The sequence below is a fragment of the Oenanthe melanoleuca genome, chromosome 2 (assembly GCF_029582105.1).
Source record: "Oenanthe melanoleuca isolate GR-GAL-2019-014 chromosome 2, OMel1.0, whole genome shotgun sequence".
Lineage (NCBI taxonomy): Eukaryota > Metazoa > Chordata > Aves > Passeriformes > Muscicapidae > Oenanthe > Oenanthe melanoleuca.
The window spans coordinates 129,460,201-129,482,497 of record NC_079335.1 but is presented as its reverse complement, the minus strand read 5'-3'; the positions used below and the strand labels follow the sequence as shown (position 1 = coordinate 129,482,497).

General features: G+C 36.6%; 1 protein-coding gene across 14 annotated transcripts; it reads left to right on the top strand.

The window, feature by feature from the left end:
- The first annotated feature begins 491 nt into the window (after window positions 1–491).
- NSUN6 (NOP2/Sun RNA methyltransferase 6) lies at window positions 492–21,273 on the top strand. Of its 14 annotated transcripts, none has more exons than XM_056482956.1 (13): window positions 492–546; window positions 1,636–1,702; window positions 2,439–2,533; window positions 3,220–3,375; window positions 5,029–5,108; window positions 5,798–5,907; window positions 8,576–8,729; window positions 10,195–10,276; window positions 11,141–11,260; window positions 13,683–13,827; window positions 15,516–15,664; window positions 16,464–16,589; window positions 19,673–21,273. In XM_056482956.1, exons 3-13 carry the CDS (start codon window positions 2,459–2,461, stop codon window positions 19,883–19,885), a joined length of 1,410 nt encoding a protein of 469 aa, XP_056338931.1. In that variant the 5' UTR covers window positions 492–546; window positions 1,636–1,702; window positions 2,439–2,458; the 3' UTR covers window positions 19,886–21,273. The 14 variants fall into 14 exon arrangements, with proteins under 14 accessions (XP_056338931.1, XP_056338933.1, XP_056338937.1 ...); XM_056482958.1 differs by having other exon boundaries at window positions 515–542; window positions 1,639–1,702; XM_056482962.1 differs by having other exon boundaries at window positions 515–542; window positions 1,639–1,702; window positions 2,425–2,533.
- The last annotated feature ends 1,024 nt before the right edge of the window (window positions 21,274–22,297 follow it).

Here is a 22,297-nt window from a genome sequence, read left to right as displayed (position 1 = left end):
CGCCAGGAGCGCTAGGCCTCCGCCGCGGTGGTCGGTGCCTTTGCCGCCCCCGTGTTGTTCAGCACACGCTCCACGGCCTCTGCCGGTGGGAAGGGCTGAGGGTTTCAGGGCAGGCAGTCTCTCGTGTATAATAAAACTTGTGAAAGCAGCGGATTCGCTTTCAGGGCTGTGCTGCAGGTTCTGTACAGAGCTCTTGCGGGGGCACCCAGCGGGTTTCCTCAGCAGCACCTTCGGGAGGGTCAGTCAGTCAGCACGGGCCCGGCTCCGCCCTAGCGAGCGAGCAGCGGGCACTTAGGTGCAGAAACGGTGGAAGTACAAAACCTGTTACTTTAATCCGCTCGGCAGAATTTCATAAAAAAGAAAGCACCCAAAAGTAATAAATGCAAAGAAAGCCTTGTCAGTAACGTCTTGCCCGCTAATCTCGGGCGCCCCGCGGGCTCCGCTGCCGCCCTCCCCGTGCCGCGGCGGGCCCGGCTCCCGTGGCGACGCTGCGGGCGGCACTTCCTGCTGCCCCCGGAGGAGGCGGGCCGGCGGCCCTGGCGGTAGGTGCGTGTCGGGCGGGAGGGCTCAGCCCGGTCCGGCACGGCACCGGCAGCGGTACTGCTACCGGCACCGGCGCCGGCGTGCTCCGCCCCTCTCGTGCGGCCCTGGTCCGGCCCGTGTGCGCCTCGGGGTCCGGCGGCGCTGAGGCGGCGGCGGCGCGTCCCGCTGGGTGCGGCCGCCTCCCGGGTACAGCTGGGCTGAGGCGCTCGGTCTCGGGAGGGCTGGAAGGAGCTGCGAGTCCCGTTCCTCCCCGCTCTCCGATGTTTTCAATAAGGGCGGGCGAGGGGATAAAGGAGGGAGCTCCACATTCCGCTCCCGACCACCCGACTGTTGTTTTCCTCGTGTGGGAGAGGGTGGGCAGAGGGTTTAGAAAATCTTGCTCGGTATCCTTGGTGCTGGCCGCGTGTGAGTGCTCGCGGTGTTCGTGTGCGTAGCTGGATCAAAGCCCTGCTCCGGCATCGTGGTCCCCGCTGCACTTCCCCACAGAGGCACATGAAAATCTGGCTTTCTTCTTAAGTCCGTCATGCCTTTTCTGGGGCAAGGTGTACGGCACAGCAGAATAAAACCACTTCTCTCGGGTACGAGCCTGCCTCCTGCAGAACGTTTCAAGTGACTCTTGTACTTGACGGGGCTAGGCAGTGTGCCTCTTCAGGCTGGCTTCCTGCTGTATAGAAACATCTGTCCTGCGCCCCTCAGCCGTGCTTCCCAGCCTGGAAGGTTGCATTGTAATGTCGGTATTGAAGTCACACGTAGGGCTTATTTATTTTCAGGGTTCCAATTCTTTAAATTAAGAAGTGTGGGAATTTTTTTTTAAAGGCTATCGTTTTATGCTTCTGAAGAAAGACTTTTCCAAATGTGGGCCATGTGGGGATTTTTTTTTTTTTCCTCTGTAATGTAGGCATTCTAGGACAACAAGCACATGATATGTCACATTTTCTGAAATGTTAAAAGCTGAGCTTTGGTGATCCCAGTTGTGTCGACTGTTGTACTGTTAGATACTATTGTACTGCTGTTTTCATGGCAATAGCAAGGTAAATTCTTGGCATTTTGTTAGACTGTAAAAATAAGTTAATTGCAGTTTCTTTCTTTCAGTAGCTGCTAATGTTGTGAATAAGGCTTTGAAACTCCTCCCCATGAAACTTTGCCTTTGAACTCAAAAGTAAGTCTACATAAGGTCACATTCTTTTAGCATTAAGATTTTAATTGAATCAGAAATCTTAAAAATAAAAAAGAATTGAGGGGTTTTGTGTGATGAAAGTGACAAATAGCCTCTTATTCAAATAAAATTAATACCAAACATTCTGATTTCTCTAAGTATATTTAGTACAGTGAAATTGTACTTCAGTAGTCAAAATTCATTGTTATGAGTGGAATAAACCTAGAGTGATGTTCTCTTTTCCATTTATATTGTTGTAAGCTAGTTTAAATTTTTAGGTGGTCTCATTTCAGACTGAAGTGTATATAATTTCTCAAAAAACAAATAGAAGGGTGGGCAGATACCATTTGGGAAGATAACAGTATTTTATATCCTACAGAGAAAAATGGTAAAGAATAAAATATCAAGACAGCAACAATAAGATTTTATAGCTGGGCTTTTCAAGAGGAATTAAAGCAACATCATGAAATTTCCTGTATCTTTTATCCATATATTTTTTTCATCAGATAGCTTGAAGATTTAAGGATCAGTAGAATTTTTGTAATTGTGAATAGTGTTACAGCCATATCCTGACCAATATTTGGAAATTTGGGTGCAATAAAACTGTGTTATTAAAATAGGGAGAATCAGAACCTACAGCTTAGTTTGTGTGTACTTCTTTTGTTACATTTATAAACTTAGAGAATATGATAAGAATCACAAAGAAAATACTTAGCTTATCTCAGTTCTTTTCCATCAGATTTTAAAAACTAAAGGAGGATGTCCTTTTTCCCTAAAATTGCTTTCCAATATGAAGTTGAAGAGTATCTCACCAAAGTGTTCAGAAATAATGAGGTATGTGACATAGTTACCCCTAACCATAAAAAAATAATAGATTTTTTTGAAACTTTATAACCTTACATTAAAATATTATCTTCACAATAAACACAGAATTTTTGTATAAAATACTTTTATATTTAAAATATAAAATTAGTATTTATGCTCATTGGCTCCAAAGTAGCATAGAAATATTTAAATTAAATTGAGTATAAATCAGACAATACAGTTTTGGATCCCACTGAAGAGTGGATCATAGATAATTAAGCACATATTAATCACATAATATTGACAAGAAATACTCCCTTAGCACAGTGGGATATATACTACAGACAACCTATTAATTCCTAATGCCAAGGATAAAAAATTTGCTTTTTAATAGACTTTTTTATCAGTATAAAAGTTTCCAATTCATAGATTTGAATTTACTCTTCCTTTTCCTTAGGGCTAGTCTATGTACAGTAGCAGAACTCTCTAGCAGTTGCTTTGATATTTGCTGCAAATTGTTGACAGTGAAGTTGCTGATAGAACTATTTTTCCCATAAGCATTTTTCCATAAATTTATGAGGCTTCCAGTGGAATTAGGCTTCCAGACATAGACATTTGTCACTATTGCACACTGTACAACCATATCCCTCAGTTTTTTTTGCATTGAGGAAGAGGCTTCTGTGTGAACCTTAATATAAAATCTCTTTCCCTTTCAGCTTATCACTGCTTTAGGTACACAGGAGGCAGAGAATAAATACCAGTCTCTGTTAAGTCATCTATCTCATCCACCAGCTTTTACGACTGTGAGAGTAAATACCCACTTGGCCTCAGTGAAACATGTGAAAAAATTGCTGTTTGAAGAGATCCAGAGGGTTTGTGCAATTTCTTTGTTACAGCAAAAACATCAGGGTATTTCATCTTTCTGAACACGAGACCTTTTCATTACTGGAAAATATACTTTAGCTCAATGCATCCAGTGGTATTAACATTATACAACCACACTGATTTCCTGTCACCATTAAACATTAAATAAAAATTCATTATGTACCACTATCCCTCATCTCATCCTTCCAAGAAAGGCAGTAACAGGGGAAAGACATCCAACTCTTTTTCTTATGGCAGATCCAAACCCTTGATAGGATTGAGATACTGCTGTGGTAAATAATGTAAAGGTGTCATAAGAGAAGATGACAGATAAAAAGGGTAGCTCAGTGTGCTGTCTTCAGCATCCTTAGAACACTTTTATTTAAGATTGAAGGAGAATGCTGTATATCTCACAGGAAAAAACTGTTTAGGAAAGTGAGAAAATTGGTATGTTTTAGAAACTGGAGTCATGGTGATGCCCTGCAGCCACTGTATTTTCTTTTTTTGAACCTGTTTTTAATCTTTATATAATTTTCTGGATTTTTACTTTAAACATTTGTTTATCTGACAATACGTAAACCATTATGTTTAAGAAATGAATTATTTTGAAATTATGTCCTAGATCTTCACTCTGTCTAAAAAGATCTGGTTCTTTAAGTAAATTATTAATGCTAGTGGGTGTACAGGGAGCTTTTGCATGACAGGAGCCAAGACATTTCTGTGATGCAGAGGCAGTTGACAGTGTTCTGCTGGCTGGGATGGTAATGAGTTTTGCTAATTTTAGCTTGATCGTAGAAATCTGGAATTGGGTATTGCAGGGTTATATTTTGCTTCAAGGCAAAAGGCTTTGCTGAAAACTGACTTAAGACCAGCTTTTTACAAATTTCTTGTATTTTGAAGTGTAATTACGTGTTAGAAAAAGAAACCACATAACACTTTTGACAGAAATATGATCATGGATTTTTTCCTTTTTTAGAGAAAATACTTATTTATTAGATGCGAACTGATTTGTGGTTTTACATGCTTTAAGGTTATATTTTAGAAGGCTCAGATGAGAAGACAAATGTGTTTAAATCCTGGAACTTTATAAAATGGCTTTTTTTCTTTTTTTTTTTCAGCTAAATACATAACTCAGCTATCAGTACCCAAACTTGGGCTGACAGGAAAAAAGAAAAGTATTGCCAGCTTGGCCTACTAAGTAAGAAAAGCAGTAAATGAGGGGAGATAAACAGTGGCTTATAACTAATAATATCTAAGAGTTAACACAGAATACACCCAAGCTTCTAGGGTGGCATCAGTGTATTTTCTGTGTTCTGACAACAACTCAGCCTTCTTCCAGAAGAAAGGAAAAACCAGTGTTAATGTTTTGAGTGTCAGAACACTCTTCCATTCCCTGAAGTCAGTTCTTAGTCAATCTCTTTGCGATCTTATTATTTCTGAATTTATTAAATGTTTTAGTCTTTTACACCAGTGCTTTTAATGTCCCCTTGTAATGTCCCCTTGCTCCTATTTTCCAACTGCATTTAACAGTTTTCACTACCTTTGTGTTTTGTGCTCTACATCTATAAATTATGAATGGAAAAGAGGTTTTCAGTTTAATTAAGTATTTAAATATTAGGTTTATTAGTGATGCTTACTAATTATATTTTTTAATCAAACAGCAATTTAAAGGACTACGTGTTCCAGTTCTTGAGCACCCAAAACTTCAGGACGTTTTATTAATTCCTGTCATTGGACCCAGGTTTGAAATTTTCAGTCTTTAGCCTTAAAATGTTGTAAAATGAAAATTTCTTACAGATTTCTTGTTAAACAGTTGTGATAACTAACTCACTATAACTGAGTCACAACTTCATTTGTATTATGACCTGGTGGACAGAACATATACTAACCAGGTCAGAGTTTTAGTCCTTAAAAATGAAAGAAAACATAGAGTCCTGTCTTTATAGGGAAAAATGTATGCATCCTCCCTGGAAAGCCAGGTAGGTGGCAGATAGAAGAACTATTGCAGTGGAATATAGAACTGTAGCTAAGTACAGGCAGGTTTTTCTTCCACTGGAAGAAATCAGGTGGAATCAGGAGTTACTCAGTAGTTGTTAAACACAAAAAATTACTTGAGAATCATCTGGCATAGGAAGGGATAGAAGACTATTTCTCTATCCCAGTATAATTTATTTGTATTCTGTGTCAGGTTCATAATAGTGGTAGAATGTGCCAGAATCTGCATTATTTTGAGGATTGGTTTTCTGCTTGACTCTTTGATTTCTCTGGGACTAAAAGAAATATTTTAAATGTAATACATGATAGTTAACTACTTTTTCTCCATTATATCTGACAAATCCCATATTTGTGCACTAGAGTTTACTTGGGGAGTATTTGACTTTTTTTTCAGTATACTTTCCCTTTTTGCTCAACTACATTTTGTATTTCTAGGCGAGATTTAAAAAAACATGCATCTGAAGTCATAGTTGGAGCTCAGTGTGGATATGCAGTACTTCGAGGAGCACACGTTTATGTCCCTGGAATTTTATCCACTTCAAGATGTAAGAGTTCTCTAAATACACCCAATTAAGTTGTAAAGCTTGCAGAAAAAGTGTCACCCTTGGATAATAGATAAATGAATAGTGACACAAAATTGTTTTCTGTTTGCAGCTGAAATTATTCTTACAGTTGTAGTTTATGGTAATAGCACTTTTAATAGTCTTTCTGGCTTTTTTATAATATTTTCATTATTTTTCATTTTATTTGTAGTAAGTTATATGCAGTTATTTCTCACTGGCATGGCCTGTTTTAAATTCCTTTTTCCATATATTTCATAGCTGAAGTATTGGTTCTCAAGGATTTCAATTTCTTGTTTTTCATTTAAAAATATTTTTAAAGAGAATTTTCAAAGTAAAACCTGTTTTTGTTTTACTTTGTTATTTTACTACTGAATACTGTAACTGTTAATATGGATGTGAAGTTGAACAAACTTTAAAAAGTTGGCCTGCTTTGCAGTGTTGCAAAAAAATAAATGAGATTCCACATCTGGATGGTGACTAGGTTTATCTTGATTATTTAATAGATACAGATTTTTTATTTCTTTGCTCAATACAAAGCCACTTACCTTCATGATTCTGTTAGATTTTAAGTTACAATTCTAAAAAACCCCAGATTTTCTTTTTTCTAATCCATTGGCAATTCATTTGTTTATGTAAGAGAGATGTAGTAAAAATCTTTTATTCATTGATGAGAAGAATCTTCAGGTTTTATATCAGATTCTTAAAAATGGAAATTATGCATCAGTACCTGTGAGACAACACAAAAAAATCTACATATGCATGCTTTTTGTTCAGCAACCTATTTTTGTTATTTAAATGTCAAATTAACTTTATGTAAAACCAGTATAATTTTGGATGATTCACCTTTTTCTATGGTGATGAGATCTAGTGATCATCTTGATTCTTATTATTAAACAAAATGAGTCAGAAAAGCATTTATCAAGTCATTTTGTTTCCTTTCAGGAAAAAAAACCTTCAAGAAGTTTTAAGCATGTGCTTAAGTCCAGTTCGCTGAACAGGAATGTTTTTCTGTCTAGGGCTTGATAATGAAATAAGTATATTGGCATAGCAGTTGTTGAAACTGCTTATTTAGGCAACCCCATAAATATTCAAATCCTTCTTTGAGTCAGCTAGTGATTTATCATAATTGCTGCATGTAATTATGCATGTAACATCAAGTCAAAGAAAATAAATATACTATAAAACTTATGGAACACTTCAGGGGAATTGCAGATAAGAAAATAAAATGAAAGGGCACACTACCCACTTGATGCCAAATATAATAAGGCTGCATTGAGCACAGATGGTCTAACTAGGGAAAAAAATAGTACAGCAAGGACACAGATTTAATCACTAAACTTGCAATCCAAATGAGGGTAAACTAATGATCAGGGGGCTTTGAGCTTAATTTAACTAATCAAACTCTAACCTTTATGTTTATGGAATGCTGGTATAATTTGCAGAAAGCTTAAGAACTCTGTGCAGGACTAGTATACTTTGAAAGGATGATTTTCAGCAGAGAGTGAAATAAAATCATTTATGTTTGAATACTGATATAAACATTGACGTATATGCTTGATGGAAGAGGTAAATTGCTGCAGTTTTTTGTTCAGTGAAGTTTAAGCAGACATTAATACTGCTCAATCACATAATGTTTTGTGTCACATTGTGTAAAAAGAAGTAGTGTAAAAAATATATTTTCAGTGGCTACCCAACAAATATTCCAGTTAAAGAATTTCAGGGCATTTGGACATAATCAGGCAGCCACTTGAAAATGGAAAAAATGATTCTCTAGTGCAATTCCAAGAATTCTTGAGAAGCTGAACTGTTACTAGTCTTGTTATATCTTCTGGTTACTCCAGCCTGTCAGTCACATCAGAAATGCAATTTTGGAAATTGTTTTATTGCTATGAGAAAAGATCTTTATTTTTAAGCATATTTTTCATCCAGTCAATACATAGCGCTTGTTACTATTCTGTAAAATCACCTAAACCATCCCTTTTCTATCGTTTTTTCTAACTCAGAAAGTTTGTTAAGTCGGTAGGATAAACTTCTAGAGTTTGGTGTATAGTTAAATAGTTTACTGATCTGATGGGTTTTAATTGGAGATACAAAGCTCTCTAAGAGGATGACTGAGAACAGCAATTCCCTTAAAGGGAAGAGATCCAGACCAGAACGAGAATATATGATCACTTCTGTCAAAGCAAGAAATAATTAGAGAAGAAGGAGCTATAGCTATGTTCTAGGTAGCAGCTGAGAAGTCATTAGATAAATTTAGCACTCCTGTCTTTGTTCAGTAAGGGTGAGAAGTGTTCTTTCATGTACTTGTGTGCTTGGAGCATGCATGGAGGACTGGATCCTGAAGAGTGTGCTTAAAACTTGTGGGTGACCCTGCCATGATAAATAAAGTGCAAGTTTGTGTAGCCTCTTAGAGACCAAGACACAGTGCCTGACTTGCAGCTTGATGTCTCTCAGAACCTCCACTCATTTGGTGGTCATTCACTCTGTAAAATTTTCAAGCTTTACATCATTTGATCTTCTGTGATTACATTTAGAAATTGTGAAGTTTGGAGTTGAAATAAGTAGTCTGCCAAAAATCTGAAGTTACTTGATCACTACTGTTTTGTTAAGTGTCATAATGATTTCAGGCTTTCCATTTTTCTTTGTGCAGTTGTGAAGGCTGGAGATACGGTTTCAGTGTATTCAGATATTGAAGGGAAGTGCAAAAGAGGAGCCAAAGAATTCGATGGAGTCAAAGTTTTCCTTGGAAATGGGATCTCAGAACTCAGTCGCAGTGAAATCTTCAGTTCCAGTGGCCCACTGAAGTAAGTCTATAGTAATTGCAATCTACGTGTAAACATTTGCAAAGGGAAGTGAGGAGATGGGAAAACACTTGTTTTGTACCCTGTGTGAAGTCACAAGATGGTTTTGCATGTTGGGATTTCCAGTATTTTTTGGGAAGCCATTAGTTTCATAGTGGGATCCATTTACCAATTTACTTGAGAGGTAGAAGGAAATAAGGGGGAGTCTTTCAATAATTTATGCTTATTCAGTTCAGTAATATCAATAGCAGTACCAGTAATATCAAATGTTCTCACTCTGGCAAATTTGCCATTTGGTAAATGGTGTTCTACTACTTCCCCCTGTGGATGGAGCAGAAGTGCAACCTTGTCAATTTCTCCATCTTTTTAAAATATCTGTAGAGGCTTTTTGTTTTTTTGGTGGGACAAAGGACAGAATATAAGGTTAGATATCTTAAAATATTGCTAACATTTGCCTATGTAGTTACCTATTTCAAGACTTTGCTTTTGTATTTTGTTGAAGCATATGGTTTATTCCTCTAGTGTCACCTAAAACACATATAAAAAGTAATGTAAAAGACTATGGATGTCAAGTTAATGACCAAGACTTCACTTCCTGACAACAAACTACAGAAGTTCTAGTGAAAATTCAAGTACATTGCCAGAGATTTTCTGATTTATGGGAGCTTAAATATAGTAGATGTAGTGGTAGGATGTACCTGTTGAGTTAGTGATATGGAACAGCAGAATGTATCACTAAATCTTGTGTCTGCAAGTTTGCTTTCTCATGCTTCTCGTTGGACTGTCCAGTACATATGCAAAATAATACTCATTCACTTCAGTAATCTTTTGTTTGTAGACTCAAGTGTTGCTCTTTCGTGGTTTTCTCTTTACTGCTGTCCATTTCCTGGTATATTGGTTTAGCAAATCTACATCAGAATTTCATCCACATTTAAAACTTCTGGGTGACTTCTAATTTGAAACCCTGGCTTTGCAGGCAAATGTTCCCGCAAGGTTTTTCATACAGGATTTCTATAGTAATTTGACTGAAATCTCAGGAATTTAGAAAATGGAGAAAAATCTGAGTGGGAAATCACATGCCATTGCCCTAGTGCATGCACGTGGCTAGCCAACAGCAGTTATGGATTGAAGTTAAGGCATTTAGATCTGGTTTTATGCATTTCTTTACAGTATCAAGGCTTGGATTACATCTTGGTTTATCCTTTGTGCAGAACCAGAAATTTGCTTTATGCCATTTTAGACATGGTTCCAATTTATCATGTAATGCATTTTTGCCATGATTTACTCAACTTAATGATGTCATTTTAAAGAATATCACATTACAAAATCATAGAAATATTTTTCTTGGTTGTTCTTTCATTTTTGTAAGATTGTCTCAAGTTGCTATTTGTAAGCATAATGATTTTAATTGACTACTGTTAAAATGTATAAAACTGAATATTTGAATTTTTTTTTTCATATTTTTCAGGGGACTGGGTATAAGAATGATAGAGCCAGTCTACCTTAGTCCTTCATTTGACAATGTGCTCCCTAGTAATCTGTTTTTACAGGTATGTTTGTTCCAAAACCAAAAGTCTCTACTATTTACAGAATAATGAATATTCTCTTAGCACACATTCATGGTTTCTACATTCCTTGTGCATTGTAGCATCTAATTTAGTCTTCGGATTTGAGGAACACAAAGCATTTAAAATTAAGTTGGTATCTACTGACTGTATGTAGGTGGTTTAATCATAGTGTGTCTGAGATATGATAAGGGATTTCCAAGCAGCATAAGAGATACTCACTTCAAAACACAGGAATTCCTCTTGCACAGGTAGTCTGCATAGAACTATTAGGTTTTGGGATCTGCCTGTGAACTCTGAAATATGAGCCCCTTTCATTGTACATCATTCTGTAGAAAATCAGGAAAATCTCTAAATATTAGGTTGACTTGAAGCTGTCATTTAAGTACTGAACACAACTTAAAAAGGAGTTTATACCTTTGTGTTGAGCTAAGAAGAAAGTACTTCCATATTGTCTTAAGGTGCAGTACTGTGTACAGTTATAGAACATTATTTCTCTACAGTGTAGCTGTTCTGTTTATACAATTAATAGCACAGTTCAGCTTCTTGCTACTTTAATTCAGCAAGCTTAGACATTGCATTTTGATCTTACTGTTCTTTAGCTGCACAAATATGTTAATTCAGTAAATGTTCCAATAAACAGGTTAATATGAAATATTTGTAATAAACAGAGCTGCTCTGCTCTATGCCAGAATCAGCTTTTTTATTTGGATTTTGAGCACTGTAGTCTCCTCAGTCATGAGCTCTTAAACTTCAGTCATAGATTTTTAAATGCTTTTGCCATTTCTAAATAAAGGAGTTGATGCAGGGTATAAAGTTTGAATTCTCCCATATTTGTTTTTATGATAGAATTTACCTTCTGTGGTTGTGAGCCATATTTTAGACCCTCAACCAGGAGAGAAAATTTTGGATATGTGTGCTGCACCTGGAGGAAAAACAACCCATCTTGCAACATTAATGCATGATCAGGTAAGAGAAGTAATTTGGCATTTTCTAAGGAAAAAAGTGTGACTGCTGTTCATTTGTACAGTTCTCTTCACTTAACTGTTAGAATGCACATATAATTTACAGCAGCAAACAATTAATATTTTGATATTTTACTCACCAGTGTATTTTGCTACACATCAGTTACTGAAATGGGCGACAAGACAGTCTTTATTAAGTATTCACCATCAGCTTTTAAACCTTATTTGCTACAAATTGATGGTTGAAATATGTTTAATTTCACTTTTTAAAATGTTACTGAATTATTTTTAATCATAGGATTTTTTGCATGCAAGACATAGTTATGCAAGAGTATGCTGGATTCATGAAACTGAGATGCATAAAAATCAGGGGTTGCTACTGTGTGCCAAACAAACACACAACTCTCTACAAAAAATTATTAAAAATCCAATCCAATTAGGATTTTTCTCAGTAAAAATTATCAATTCTGCATAAAGATAGGATTTTAGGTTGAATTTCTAGCCTGAATTTGTCATTCTCTGGTAGAGTGTCACAAATCCAAAACTATCTCATGAGGAAGTAATAAACATGAGAAGAAAGAAAAAATACATAGAGAAAGACAAAAGAAAGGAGAATGTATTAAAATAAGACTATAGATACAGGATTACAAGTTTGCATATGTTGAAATGTTATGTGCACAGTGAAATACAGAAATGCAGATTATTCTTCTTTAGCAGAGGGGAAAAGCATGTCATATTTCCTCTAAAATTTTGTAAGGCTTTATTATTTTTTTTGAATGAGATGTATTCTAATAACATCAGATTGTTCAGAAGTCTTGCAGTTACATTTTGCAGTACTTTGACAGTTGGCTGTGCATAACTTTGAAGGCACAGCATGTAATGCTATAAATGTATTGGGAAAAGGAAGGCATTCCGTTCTGTGATGCTTTGTGGAAGTGTTTTCTTCTCTCAGCATGGAACAATATCAGAAGGTATTAAAAATGCATTATACATTTATTACATACATATATAAAGCTTCCAGTAAAGAATTTCAGTGTGATAAATAAAGGAAGTCTGCAAATCGTATATTTATGTCATGGATTCATTTACATCTATACTTTTTTTCATGTCTGTATCTACATTTTGTATAACTTTGCAGAACTGCTTTTTCCTTAGTCACTTTACATATTTTGATCGTGCTTACCTGCAGGTGAAGTGGTAAAGATTAAGAATACAGATGTTGAATATTTATATCACTTGATTTTCATTTTCTGAGTATATAATTTTAATTTAATATGTAGACTAAAAATATAAAAATATGGAAAAAAGCACTTCTTTTTGGATTTTAAATTCCATTCACAGATTTTCCATACTAATTTTTAACAGACAGCATATTAAACCGTTAACATTTCAGAATATTTAAATCACTTAAATCATTTAAATATTTAAATTTTTTGTGTTATAATTGTAAACATTACTATATTGTTTTTAAATTACATAATCAAGATGCAAAATTACTCTGTAATGTTAAGAACTCTTAGATAAGATCTCAACTTAAAGCTTGGAATTTATTGTTATCTGCATACTACACTTTTAAGTAGTTGTTCTGGTAGTGGCTGGCGTGGGCCAGATGGAGAACAGCTGCTGTCTCCAGCTTGTTCTTTTCTCTGGAGAGCAGAGAAGCTGTGAATAGCCCATCCCTGGAAGTGTTCAAGGCCAGCTTGGGTGGGGCTCTGAGCAGCCTGGTCTAGTGGAAGGTGTCCCTGCCCATGGCAGCAGGGTTGGGCTAGATATCTTGAAGATCCCTTCCAACCCAAACCATTCTATGATTCTAGCATCTCTTTATCTCTGCATTATGCAGAGATGTGCAAATTATTTATACATAAAAGGAATCATGTGTAATTGTGATTTCCCTTCCCTCAGCTCTAAACTTATTCTAGTATTTACACTATTTCCTGAAGTAGCTTGAGTGACAATTACTGCAGGTATTCCAATATGAGTGAGCAAGTGGCTGTGGGCCTCATTTCCTCAGCACTGAGCTGGGGTGTGATCATGTTTCCTACCCTCGCCATACAGATTTAAAACCTGTTGACCTATTTTACCATGTATTTGAGGCTTCTACTCTATTTCAAATGACTAAATTTTTATCTTGGTGCCCAGTTAAGAAGCTCAAAACAAACAACAAAACCACTTGCCAGAAGTCAGATTTACAGCATCCCTTAGAGTGACAGTGCCAAGCAGTCAGAATGTGCACAGCTTCAGACTGATATGGCTATTGGGGAAAACTTGTGGGAACAAGGACTGCAGGAGTGTGGACTTAAGAATAAAATTATTCTGTAGGGAAGACTGTGCTTTATGTGTTACACTGCCCAGGGTTGGGGAAAGGAAATCAGAAACATCAGTTTAATCCCTATGCTTTTGATGAAAACTTTGGGATTTTTTTTCAGGGTGAAGTAATAGCCATGGACAAAACAGTTAACAAGGTCAAGAAAATCAAGCAGAATGCTGAATTGCTGCAGTTGAATTGCATTAAGGCCTTTTGCTATGATGGAACAAAGGCCCTTTCAGACGAGAAGAGGGAAGATAAACAAGGTAAAATAGACAATTTGGGTAGTAGTAGCTTTTAGTAATAGTAATATTTTGCAAAAACAAGATTAAATCTATCACAGGTTTACAAGTCCTTGAAATTTTGGCAGATACCATGTTGCTTCAGCACTAGTCTTTTGTGGTTATCAGCTTCTCTGTGAAGCAAATACAAAAGTCAAATTATCTGTCCTTGTCACAACCTAATATTCTCAAAGGAAATGCATTCCTTTCCCAGATAATATCAAAGACTGAAGAAGCCTTAAAGCTTCTTTCATGATCACATTTAACCCTGTACTGGGAATTTTCTGAGCTAGTCTGAGAAAAAATTATTTTTGCAGACTCACTTCGCTTTTTTGCTTCAAAATACTCATCAGTAAAATGGGGTTATTAATATCTAACTCAGTGCTGCAAGGTTTAGTTCACTGATGTTTGTTCAGCTGTTCAGAGGAAAGTTATATACAAGTACAGTGTATTATTTTAAGTAATTTCATTTGCTTTTCTGTAGTGATGCATTTATGATACTGGTTCTGTTCCCATGATGGAATGATTTAAATGGTATCTGCTGCTTTGATTATTTTTAGTTTGTTGTGCAAAGTATGCTGTTCTTTCTCAGTCTATTTTATCTCAGTCACTAGTTAGCCTAAGTAGGAATCAGATTACATAATTCACCTTCTTTGTCCCCATGCATTTCAGTTATTCCTGCTTTGGAGGAACAAAGGTACTTTCTTAAGAGTCTTTTTATGAGCATCAAATATTGTAGGTGGCAAGTAGCAATTACAGAGATGAACAAGAGCAAGCTGTAATACTGAGAGATAATGGAGGCTTTTCTGTACATCCCTGCAAGTAACACATGACATATTTTGAACATTTTAGTAATGGATCAGAGGTAGATAAACCAGATAGACTCATTTGGTAGTGGAGGAACAAGCTAGGTAGCAGTAGTGTGGTAATAAAAGTTTGGCAGCAGTAGTATTGGAGATGCTGAGCCAATCTCCCTAGCACTAAGAAGATAGGAACTTCTGGGCTGTTGAGCTGTTGGGGGAATAGATTAAAGGATAGGCTCTGCATATAGAAGATACATATTGTCATCAAGGTAATAGTCAGAAATTGTTCTTCTCTTCACAGTCGTTTTGAATTGTTCTGCCATGGAGGCAGCATGCCTCACACATTAGAACTTGCAGTAGTTCATGTTATTAGGAAGTGTTTTATTTTATATAGCTATGCATGCATAACAAGAAAGTTATTATATAGACAGTCCAATTATTGTAAGGCGGTCTCAGTGAGTAACTACAAGTTTGTCTCAGTAAAGGTTTGCACACTTTTGAGCCGACCGTGGTTCTTTAGAGCTTATATTTACAGTGTACAACTCTGTACCCAGCACCTCTGACCAATCATATTTCAACTTTTTGATTTTTTTTTTACATTTTACTTTCAAATTGCTAAATTAAATTTTTAAAAAATTTTGCCTAGAGGAATAATTTTTGAGCTCACAGAACTTAAACTGTTTAGTTTTCTGGGAGATGAAAACTACCACCAGCAGTGCTGAGACTTGTCTCTAGCTGCGACTAGTTTTGCAGACACTGTCTATAGTGCATGAATGTTTTATGTCAAGGAAGAAGCAATAGCTTCTCCTTACTTACAGTGAAGTCTCAAGGAAGGAAACAGCCACATTTTACATTCACTGCCTTTTACAGAAGGACCTCCATTCTTACCAGAGTCGTTTGATCGAATTCTTCTTGATGCTCCATGTAGTGGGATGGGACAGAGACCAAACATGGCTTACTCCTCAACTTTAAAGGAAGTGACCTCGTATCAGCCACTACAGCGCAAGCTTTTCACTGTGGTATGTGTTACACATTGAGTAGATAAGCTAAATTGGACATAAATGCTTGTGCAGCATAAAACTTACCCAAAAAACAGTGCCTCATTTTCCCTGTTTTTCCAGCAGCCAGGAAGTATTAGGGTCCTGTAAACCTCTCACCTTCACCAGATCTGTTGCTGGTGAAGCCAATTCATTGCAGCATAGGAAAGGTATATGTAATCCATAGTAAATAAAAAGCTTTGTGTTTTTTTAATTCTTTCAGTTTCATCAGTTTTACATTATAATAATCACAAGGGTCTAAGTCACAGAGCAGGTGGCTTAGGAACATGCTAAGGAGTGTGCTTGGGCTGATACTGAAGGATAAGATGAAACTTGTCAAAATCTGAATGATATATATTCAAAGTGAGTGACAGCTTGAAAAGCAGCAGAGATAGAGCTTCCATGCCAAATACATGGAAACAATTGACATCTAACATAACTGACATAAGTATTGTGTATCCATGGTTGGCAGCAGGTGGTGAAAACAGATCTAATCTGTCTGGGATATGCAGAGCTGTACAAATAACAAATCTTACAAGGTGAATCATCTCAATGACATTAATAAACTGCATGAGCTATAATGCTATATGGAAAGAAGAATCTTTCTAATCCATGTTAGCCTTTGCTGTATTCCCTGAGAGGAATTAGTATCTTAATAGTTTGAGTTTAATTAAGTATTCAGTTTTAATATTCTAGGTACATGGGTTATTACTTAGTGTTGCTTATAATGAAAGTTTTAAATTTAAAAATAAGCTGAAATAATGTTTATTTCTCCCTGCAGGCAGTGAAGTTGCTGAAGCCAGGAGGTGTTTTAGTATATAGTACATGTACAATTACACTTTCTGAAAATGAGGAGCAAGTTGCTTGGGCCCTGAAAACTTTTCCATGTCTCCAGCTTCATCCACAGGTAATACTATTTTCAGGGTACTTCACACTATCTAGTGAGGTTTTTTTGGAACTGTAAAGTTACATGGTATGTTTACTGTGAATAAGTATTTTTTTCACCATGGACAGTTTATACTGATGTGGATAGAAGTAACAGAAGGATTTATGAGGCTTTTTTAGAATCTATTTTTGTGCTTAATTGAGCTTTATTTAGGCATCATTAAGTAGTTACCTGCTGTGTATTGTGGGGTTTTTTTGATTTGTACAACAGTCTTTTAAAACATAACAAGGACAAAAGATAAGTCAGACAGGTTAAAAGTTCTCTTGCAATTTCTTTTATGCATATATTTTCTACTCTTCTTTTGCACATTAACAGAAGAGGTGAAGTTTTTTCGTTTTTTTTTTATTAATGCCACTGAAGTCATGAAGACTTGCATATAAAGTATGGGACATAAATGAAAATAAAGTTGTGTTTCAAAGAAGGAGGATGTTACATGTATGGGAGCTATTTTTGATTTATTTAAAAGGAATGAGGGAAAGAAATTTTTTCAGGCTCAGTGTCCCAAGAATGTTTTTTTTTGGAGTCAGTGTCCACCACTAAGATGTCTGGGAGGAGGTAATATCTAGGGAAATACTAGAATTTTTTCTATACCAGCTACAGTTCATACAATTCAGAAATACCTGTTACCTTTAATTGTACTTCAGGAGGGTTTATCATCAGACCATGCGTGTCCCACGTCCTCTTTGATGATGAGATGAGCTGGGTGGAGTAGTTATCATCATGGCTTTGAGGAAAAGTCTAACTCTGATGCCTGTTTAGCTTACACATCCTGTGATAGTTGTACCTGTCTTAAGAAGCTTAGAGGAACCTTTAACTGAAATTAAAGTATATACAATAGCTGCACAATGAGAAATTAATATGATGCTGGTAAAGATCTAACAGAACTGAAGCTCTTCATCAGAGCTTTCTATGGTGTGTTCTTCTGTCTGTATTCTCACCATCCATCCATTAAGAATTTTTCAGTTCCAGACATATCAACTGAGATTATACATTTAACCTAACAGCATAAAAAATTCTCCATGATAAAATGATAAAGCAAAACACAAGCCTTATTAACTCAAATGCAAGATTATTTTTTTCTATATAGACTCTCACCACTAATATCTCAGTCTGGTATAAAGCATTTTTTCACACACAAATGCCATATTTGTAAAAATTAATCTTTTATGTACAGTATATTTTAAATGAGATGACACTGAATTGTTTACCCACATATAATTTATAATACTTTATAACTAGTTTCTTACTAGTTTAAACTAAGGTGAGTTTTTCCAGTGAACATGAAGCAGGAGTCTAGGTCTACTTACCTCATGTTCCTTTATGTATTTATTTCCCATATTCTTTAGTCTCAGTGGATGCCTCCTTTTTTATCCAATCCACTGTTTCCCACTTTCTCAGTTTGGCAACAGATTCTGGAAGCACATTGGGTAATGTGGGCAAGGAAAAAACAGGAGATGGAGCCATAGGCATTGTTCTTGTAGGTGGAGGTTGCCACATGGCAGCTTCTCCTTTGTGCAGACTTCCTCTTAGTTTACACAGGAGATACTCTTAATCAGCTTAAATGTAGTAACTTAACTGGAAGGAAAAATTAAAAGGTAGAGGAAGACACTGGTCTGCCTTTAAGCAAGTTACTTGAACCTGTGGAAGACTGTTTTCCCTAGACTTTTACCTTTCCTTCCTTCTATAAATAAAGTCACTACCCTTGTCTCCTTTGTGTGTTACTTTTCTCTCAATTTGCAATAGACACCTCTGGCTTTTACCTGGAAAGCATCAAAATCTGGCTGAGGGAAAGGAGGAATCAGTGTGCAGCCCCCTGGCTTTCCAGCACGCAGTACGTGGTTAAGAAGCATCATGTGCTGGCTGGGTGAGCTCATGTGTTAGCAAAGTGTGATGGCTGAAAAAACGCTCTGCTGTAGGCTGCATTATGGACTACATTAGACTAGATTGACAAAGGAGATCTATTTTTGATATTGCAGTGCCAGCTCTTGCACACTTTGTTCCATCTCCTTACTGAATGCATTGAAAGAACAATCCAGCTAAGAATTTATTTTTTTTTTTCCCAGGAATTGGGAAGGCTATTCACAAGAAATATTGAGAAAAGGGCTGGGATTTTAAGTCCATCTCCTCTCCAGGATGTCATCTCTAGAAATTGATTCTTCCTTTTTTTCTCTGCCTCAGAGATATGCACATGAAACAGTAGTCCCATTTACCTGTTAGTCTCATTACATGACTAGAAAACACAAAGTTATATTTTTCTGCTGCATCATCTGCCAAAATGTTGTCTCTCCAGGCAGTAAAATATTCTGGACTAGGGCTTTTAGTCTCTCCAGCTGAAGTTTTTACTGTAAAGAATCCCAGTGTTTTAGGTTGGACATTAGGAAGAAAGGTGATTGACCGTTGGAATGGGCTGCCCAGGGAGGTGGTGGAGTCACAGTCCCTGTGGGTGTTTAAGGGAAGACTGGATTCCAGTTGGTGTCGTGGTACAGTTGACAGGGTGGTGTTAGGTCATAGGCTGGACTTGATATCTCCAAGGTCTTTTCCAACCTAGCTGTCTCTGGGATTCTACTGCTGTTACTGGTAATGGGCTAAGGACTCTCTATGTTTGACTAAAGTCCTAGCTATTAAGTCAGTACACAGAAGTGCTGCTTCATTTAGGAGTGGCAAGCTAAACCCTTTAGACTGGCTGTCTGGTGGTAACAGCTTTCTTGGGATGTTTCAGCCCTTGGAGTGATGAGTTGTTTTAGACCTGTGCACCTTTTCTCAAGTGCTCTAAACTACTGAGATAAAGTGGATGAGGGGCATCACCAGCTCCTCGAAATACTTGTATATATCTTGTATAAATCTCGTATATATGTTTGTATAATACTGGCCAGATGAAGGCAAGAAAAGAAGCCACATTACTTCTGAATCTTCTGGTGTTAATGATGTAAGCAGAGCTTCTCCATGTTAATTGTTCAGCAGCTCTGCGTATATCCTCAGCAGCATTTAGGGCATTTAAGAACTTTAGAGATGTAATAATTTGCTTTTCTTTGTTACTTGAACAGGAACCTCACATTGGAGGAGAAGGCATGAAGGGAGCTGGACTATCACTTGATCAGTTGAAGCTGCTGCAGAGATTCGATCCCTCTGCTGTCACATTGCAAGGAATGGATATTAATTCTTTACAAGATTCCAGAGAAGATGACCTGATTTCATTGGCAAATAAGGACTGTATAGGATTTTTCATTGCAAAATTTATTAAATTGCACAGTAAATAAGGATTTGGGAATGCAACCTGAAAAAATACCTCAGTGAGTCTAAGAACAGTTCAGACGTGAAGTGCCTTTCTTCCTGCTGCAATGTTACCAAGCCAACAGGCTGACGGCAGGGTTGCTATGGCAGCAACTAAAATCTGCCAGCTGTTCTTATGGGAAAGAGCCACAGGTTGCAGCAGAAAAGTCATGCTGGGGGAAGGGTAGTGTCATTTATAAATCTCCCTCTCCTTTTGTATTTGCAGCAGTTCAGTGCCTGAATGACAACTATGTTCTCTCATACTGCTGTCTGCTCTGGTTTCCCCTTATCTGGTGTAGCAAATGTAGGAAGGGGATGTAAGCTACTTTATGAAATGCAAGCATAAATAAAATAGATAGGAACTATTACAGTGAATTTTGGAAAGGGTATTTTCTGTGGAGCTTTACCAATATTCAGTTTCCTTAAATAGTGCTTCTCAAAACACTGCAACATTTTACAAAAAACTGTTTTATAAATTGATACTTAGAACCTCATTTCTCTTTTATTTTAATACAAGCAAGATTCTCTGTACACATAGTATATACACAAAATACGATTAGGCTTTGTAGCATGTCTTTTATAGCAGCATGAATATATTAAACCATCTCACTCTGGGAATGTAAATAAATATTGTTTCAACATCAAACTTCCCATGCATAAACTGTATTGGTTCTGAAATAGCCTATTGGACTGGCTGACAAGTGACAGTTTTAAAATCAAACATTTGTAACAGAAGGGGCTACAGTTATGATTATATCAAAATATTGTGAATATATCAAAAGACAGAAAACAATGCATAATACCATCTGAAATGTTGCAAATCACCTTTCAGACAACTAAGGATATTAACTCTTTATTGGTTAGAAAGCATCACCAGCTAAAATCATATGAAAATTGAAACTGGGGAAGCATGCTAATGAAAACTGCCTTAGTACTTGCTCAAAGTTTAAACAATCTAAATGTCTTAAAGACGTTAGATGTATTTGAAAATTCTTCAGTTCCAGTTTGAACAGTATTCTCAGTCCTGCTGGAACTGACAATAGCACTAAAATTAGAAAAACAGAAACTGACATCTGTGTATGTTTGATGTTTTCCTCTCACTCATCAATTTCCAGTTTTAAAAAGCATTTTCTGAAAAATGTCTGTCTTTTCACATATAACTATTTGGTTGGATTAAAAAGAGCAATAGTTCTTTTATCATTTGCCTTTCTACTGTCAGAAGAGCTTTTTGTATTCGCTCGCAATCAAAACAAATGTATACAATTCTTTTTTGTGGTAGTCTGGTTTGTTTACTTATATTTTCCACAAATGTTTTGATACTGTATGTTTTCTACTGCTCTTGAATAAAAACCAAATGTTTCTTCTGTCCTGCCAAGGCTGACTAGTACATCTTCTGTAAGGCCTATCCTAGCAGGATAGGAAAATGGAATTGTCTACTACTTTCCTACTTCTGTTGGTCATTCTTTGCCATTAAACACATGTCTAAAGAAGAATTAAAGAAATTTTGTTTTATCAGTAGTATGTGAGATATCCTATTTAGAGTCATGAAAGTTCATGCTATAATCTTTCTAGTCTAAATATGGTAAAAATAATTACCTGGGAACAAGAGGGATTAATCTTCTCTTGTAAGAATGTGTTGAAATCTTTAGCTTAGTGCTAGTAAAAAAAGTATTTTGTTTTTTGCAGAACATAGAAATTTTGTAAACATTAATCAGCACACATACACTATATACTGAAGTTTGTGTATTTATATAAAGTAAGGAACTTTACCTCCAGTTTCAGTAGCAGGATTTGAGCAATGCTGAATTTGAAAGAATTAGGATTACTGAATTTTTAGTGGAATATTTGTTGAGATTCCCCCACTTTCTTTAGTTTTGGATTATAGGCTTTTTAAGGAGATTGATATTATAGAAGTGTATTGGGGGTGGGAAGAAAATGTAACTAGCTTGTAGTTAATTCCAGTGTAATTGCAGAGCAGACCTGAAAAAATTACATGAACTTTAGCTATTAGGGTTGTTTCTGCCAAATTCGACTGCTAGCCTTAGAAGAGCACTCAGCATGTTGAAGGGCTGGGCCTCAGCTGTTTCCCCAAGGGTCCTGTCTCTTTTGGTAAAGGGGGAGTGACTTCTCCATCAGGCAGGTCAGAAAGAAACTCAATTAAGATGCTCCATCCCTTGAAGGAGACAGCATCCTTTCTCTACAGGTGTGGCTTAAGTTAGATGACTAAAGTGGGATGGATGCCCTTTTTCTTCTTTTCCAATCTTACTGTGCCTTTATCTAGAAATGGTAGGAATACTTTCTCATTGACACAGTTCTGATAGATGGTGTATATATGTTTTAAACATATGATTACTTTCCTGATAATCTTTACACACTGGATCATTGTGCTTCACCAGTTG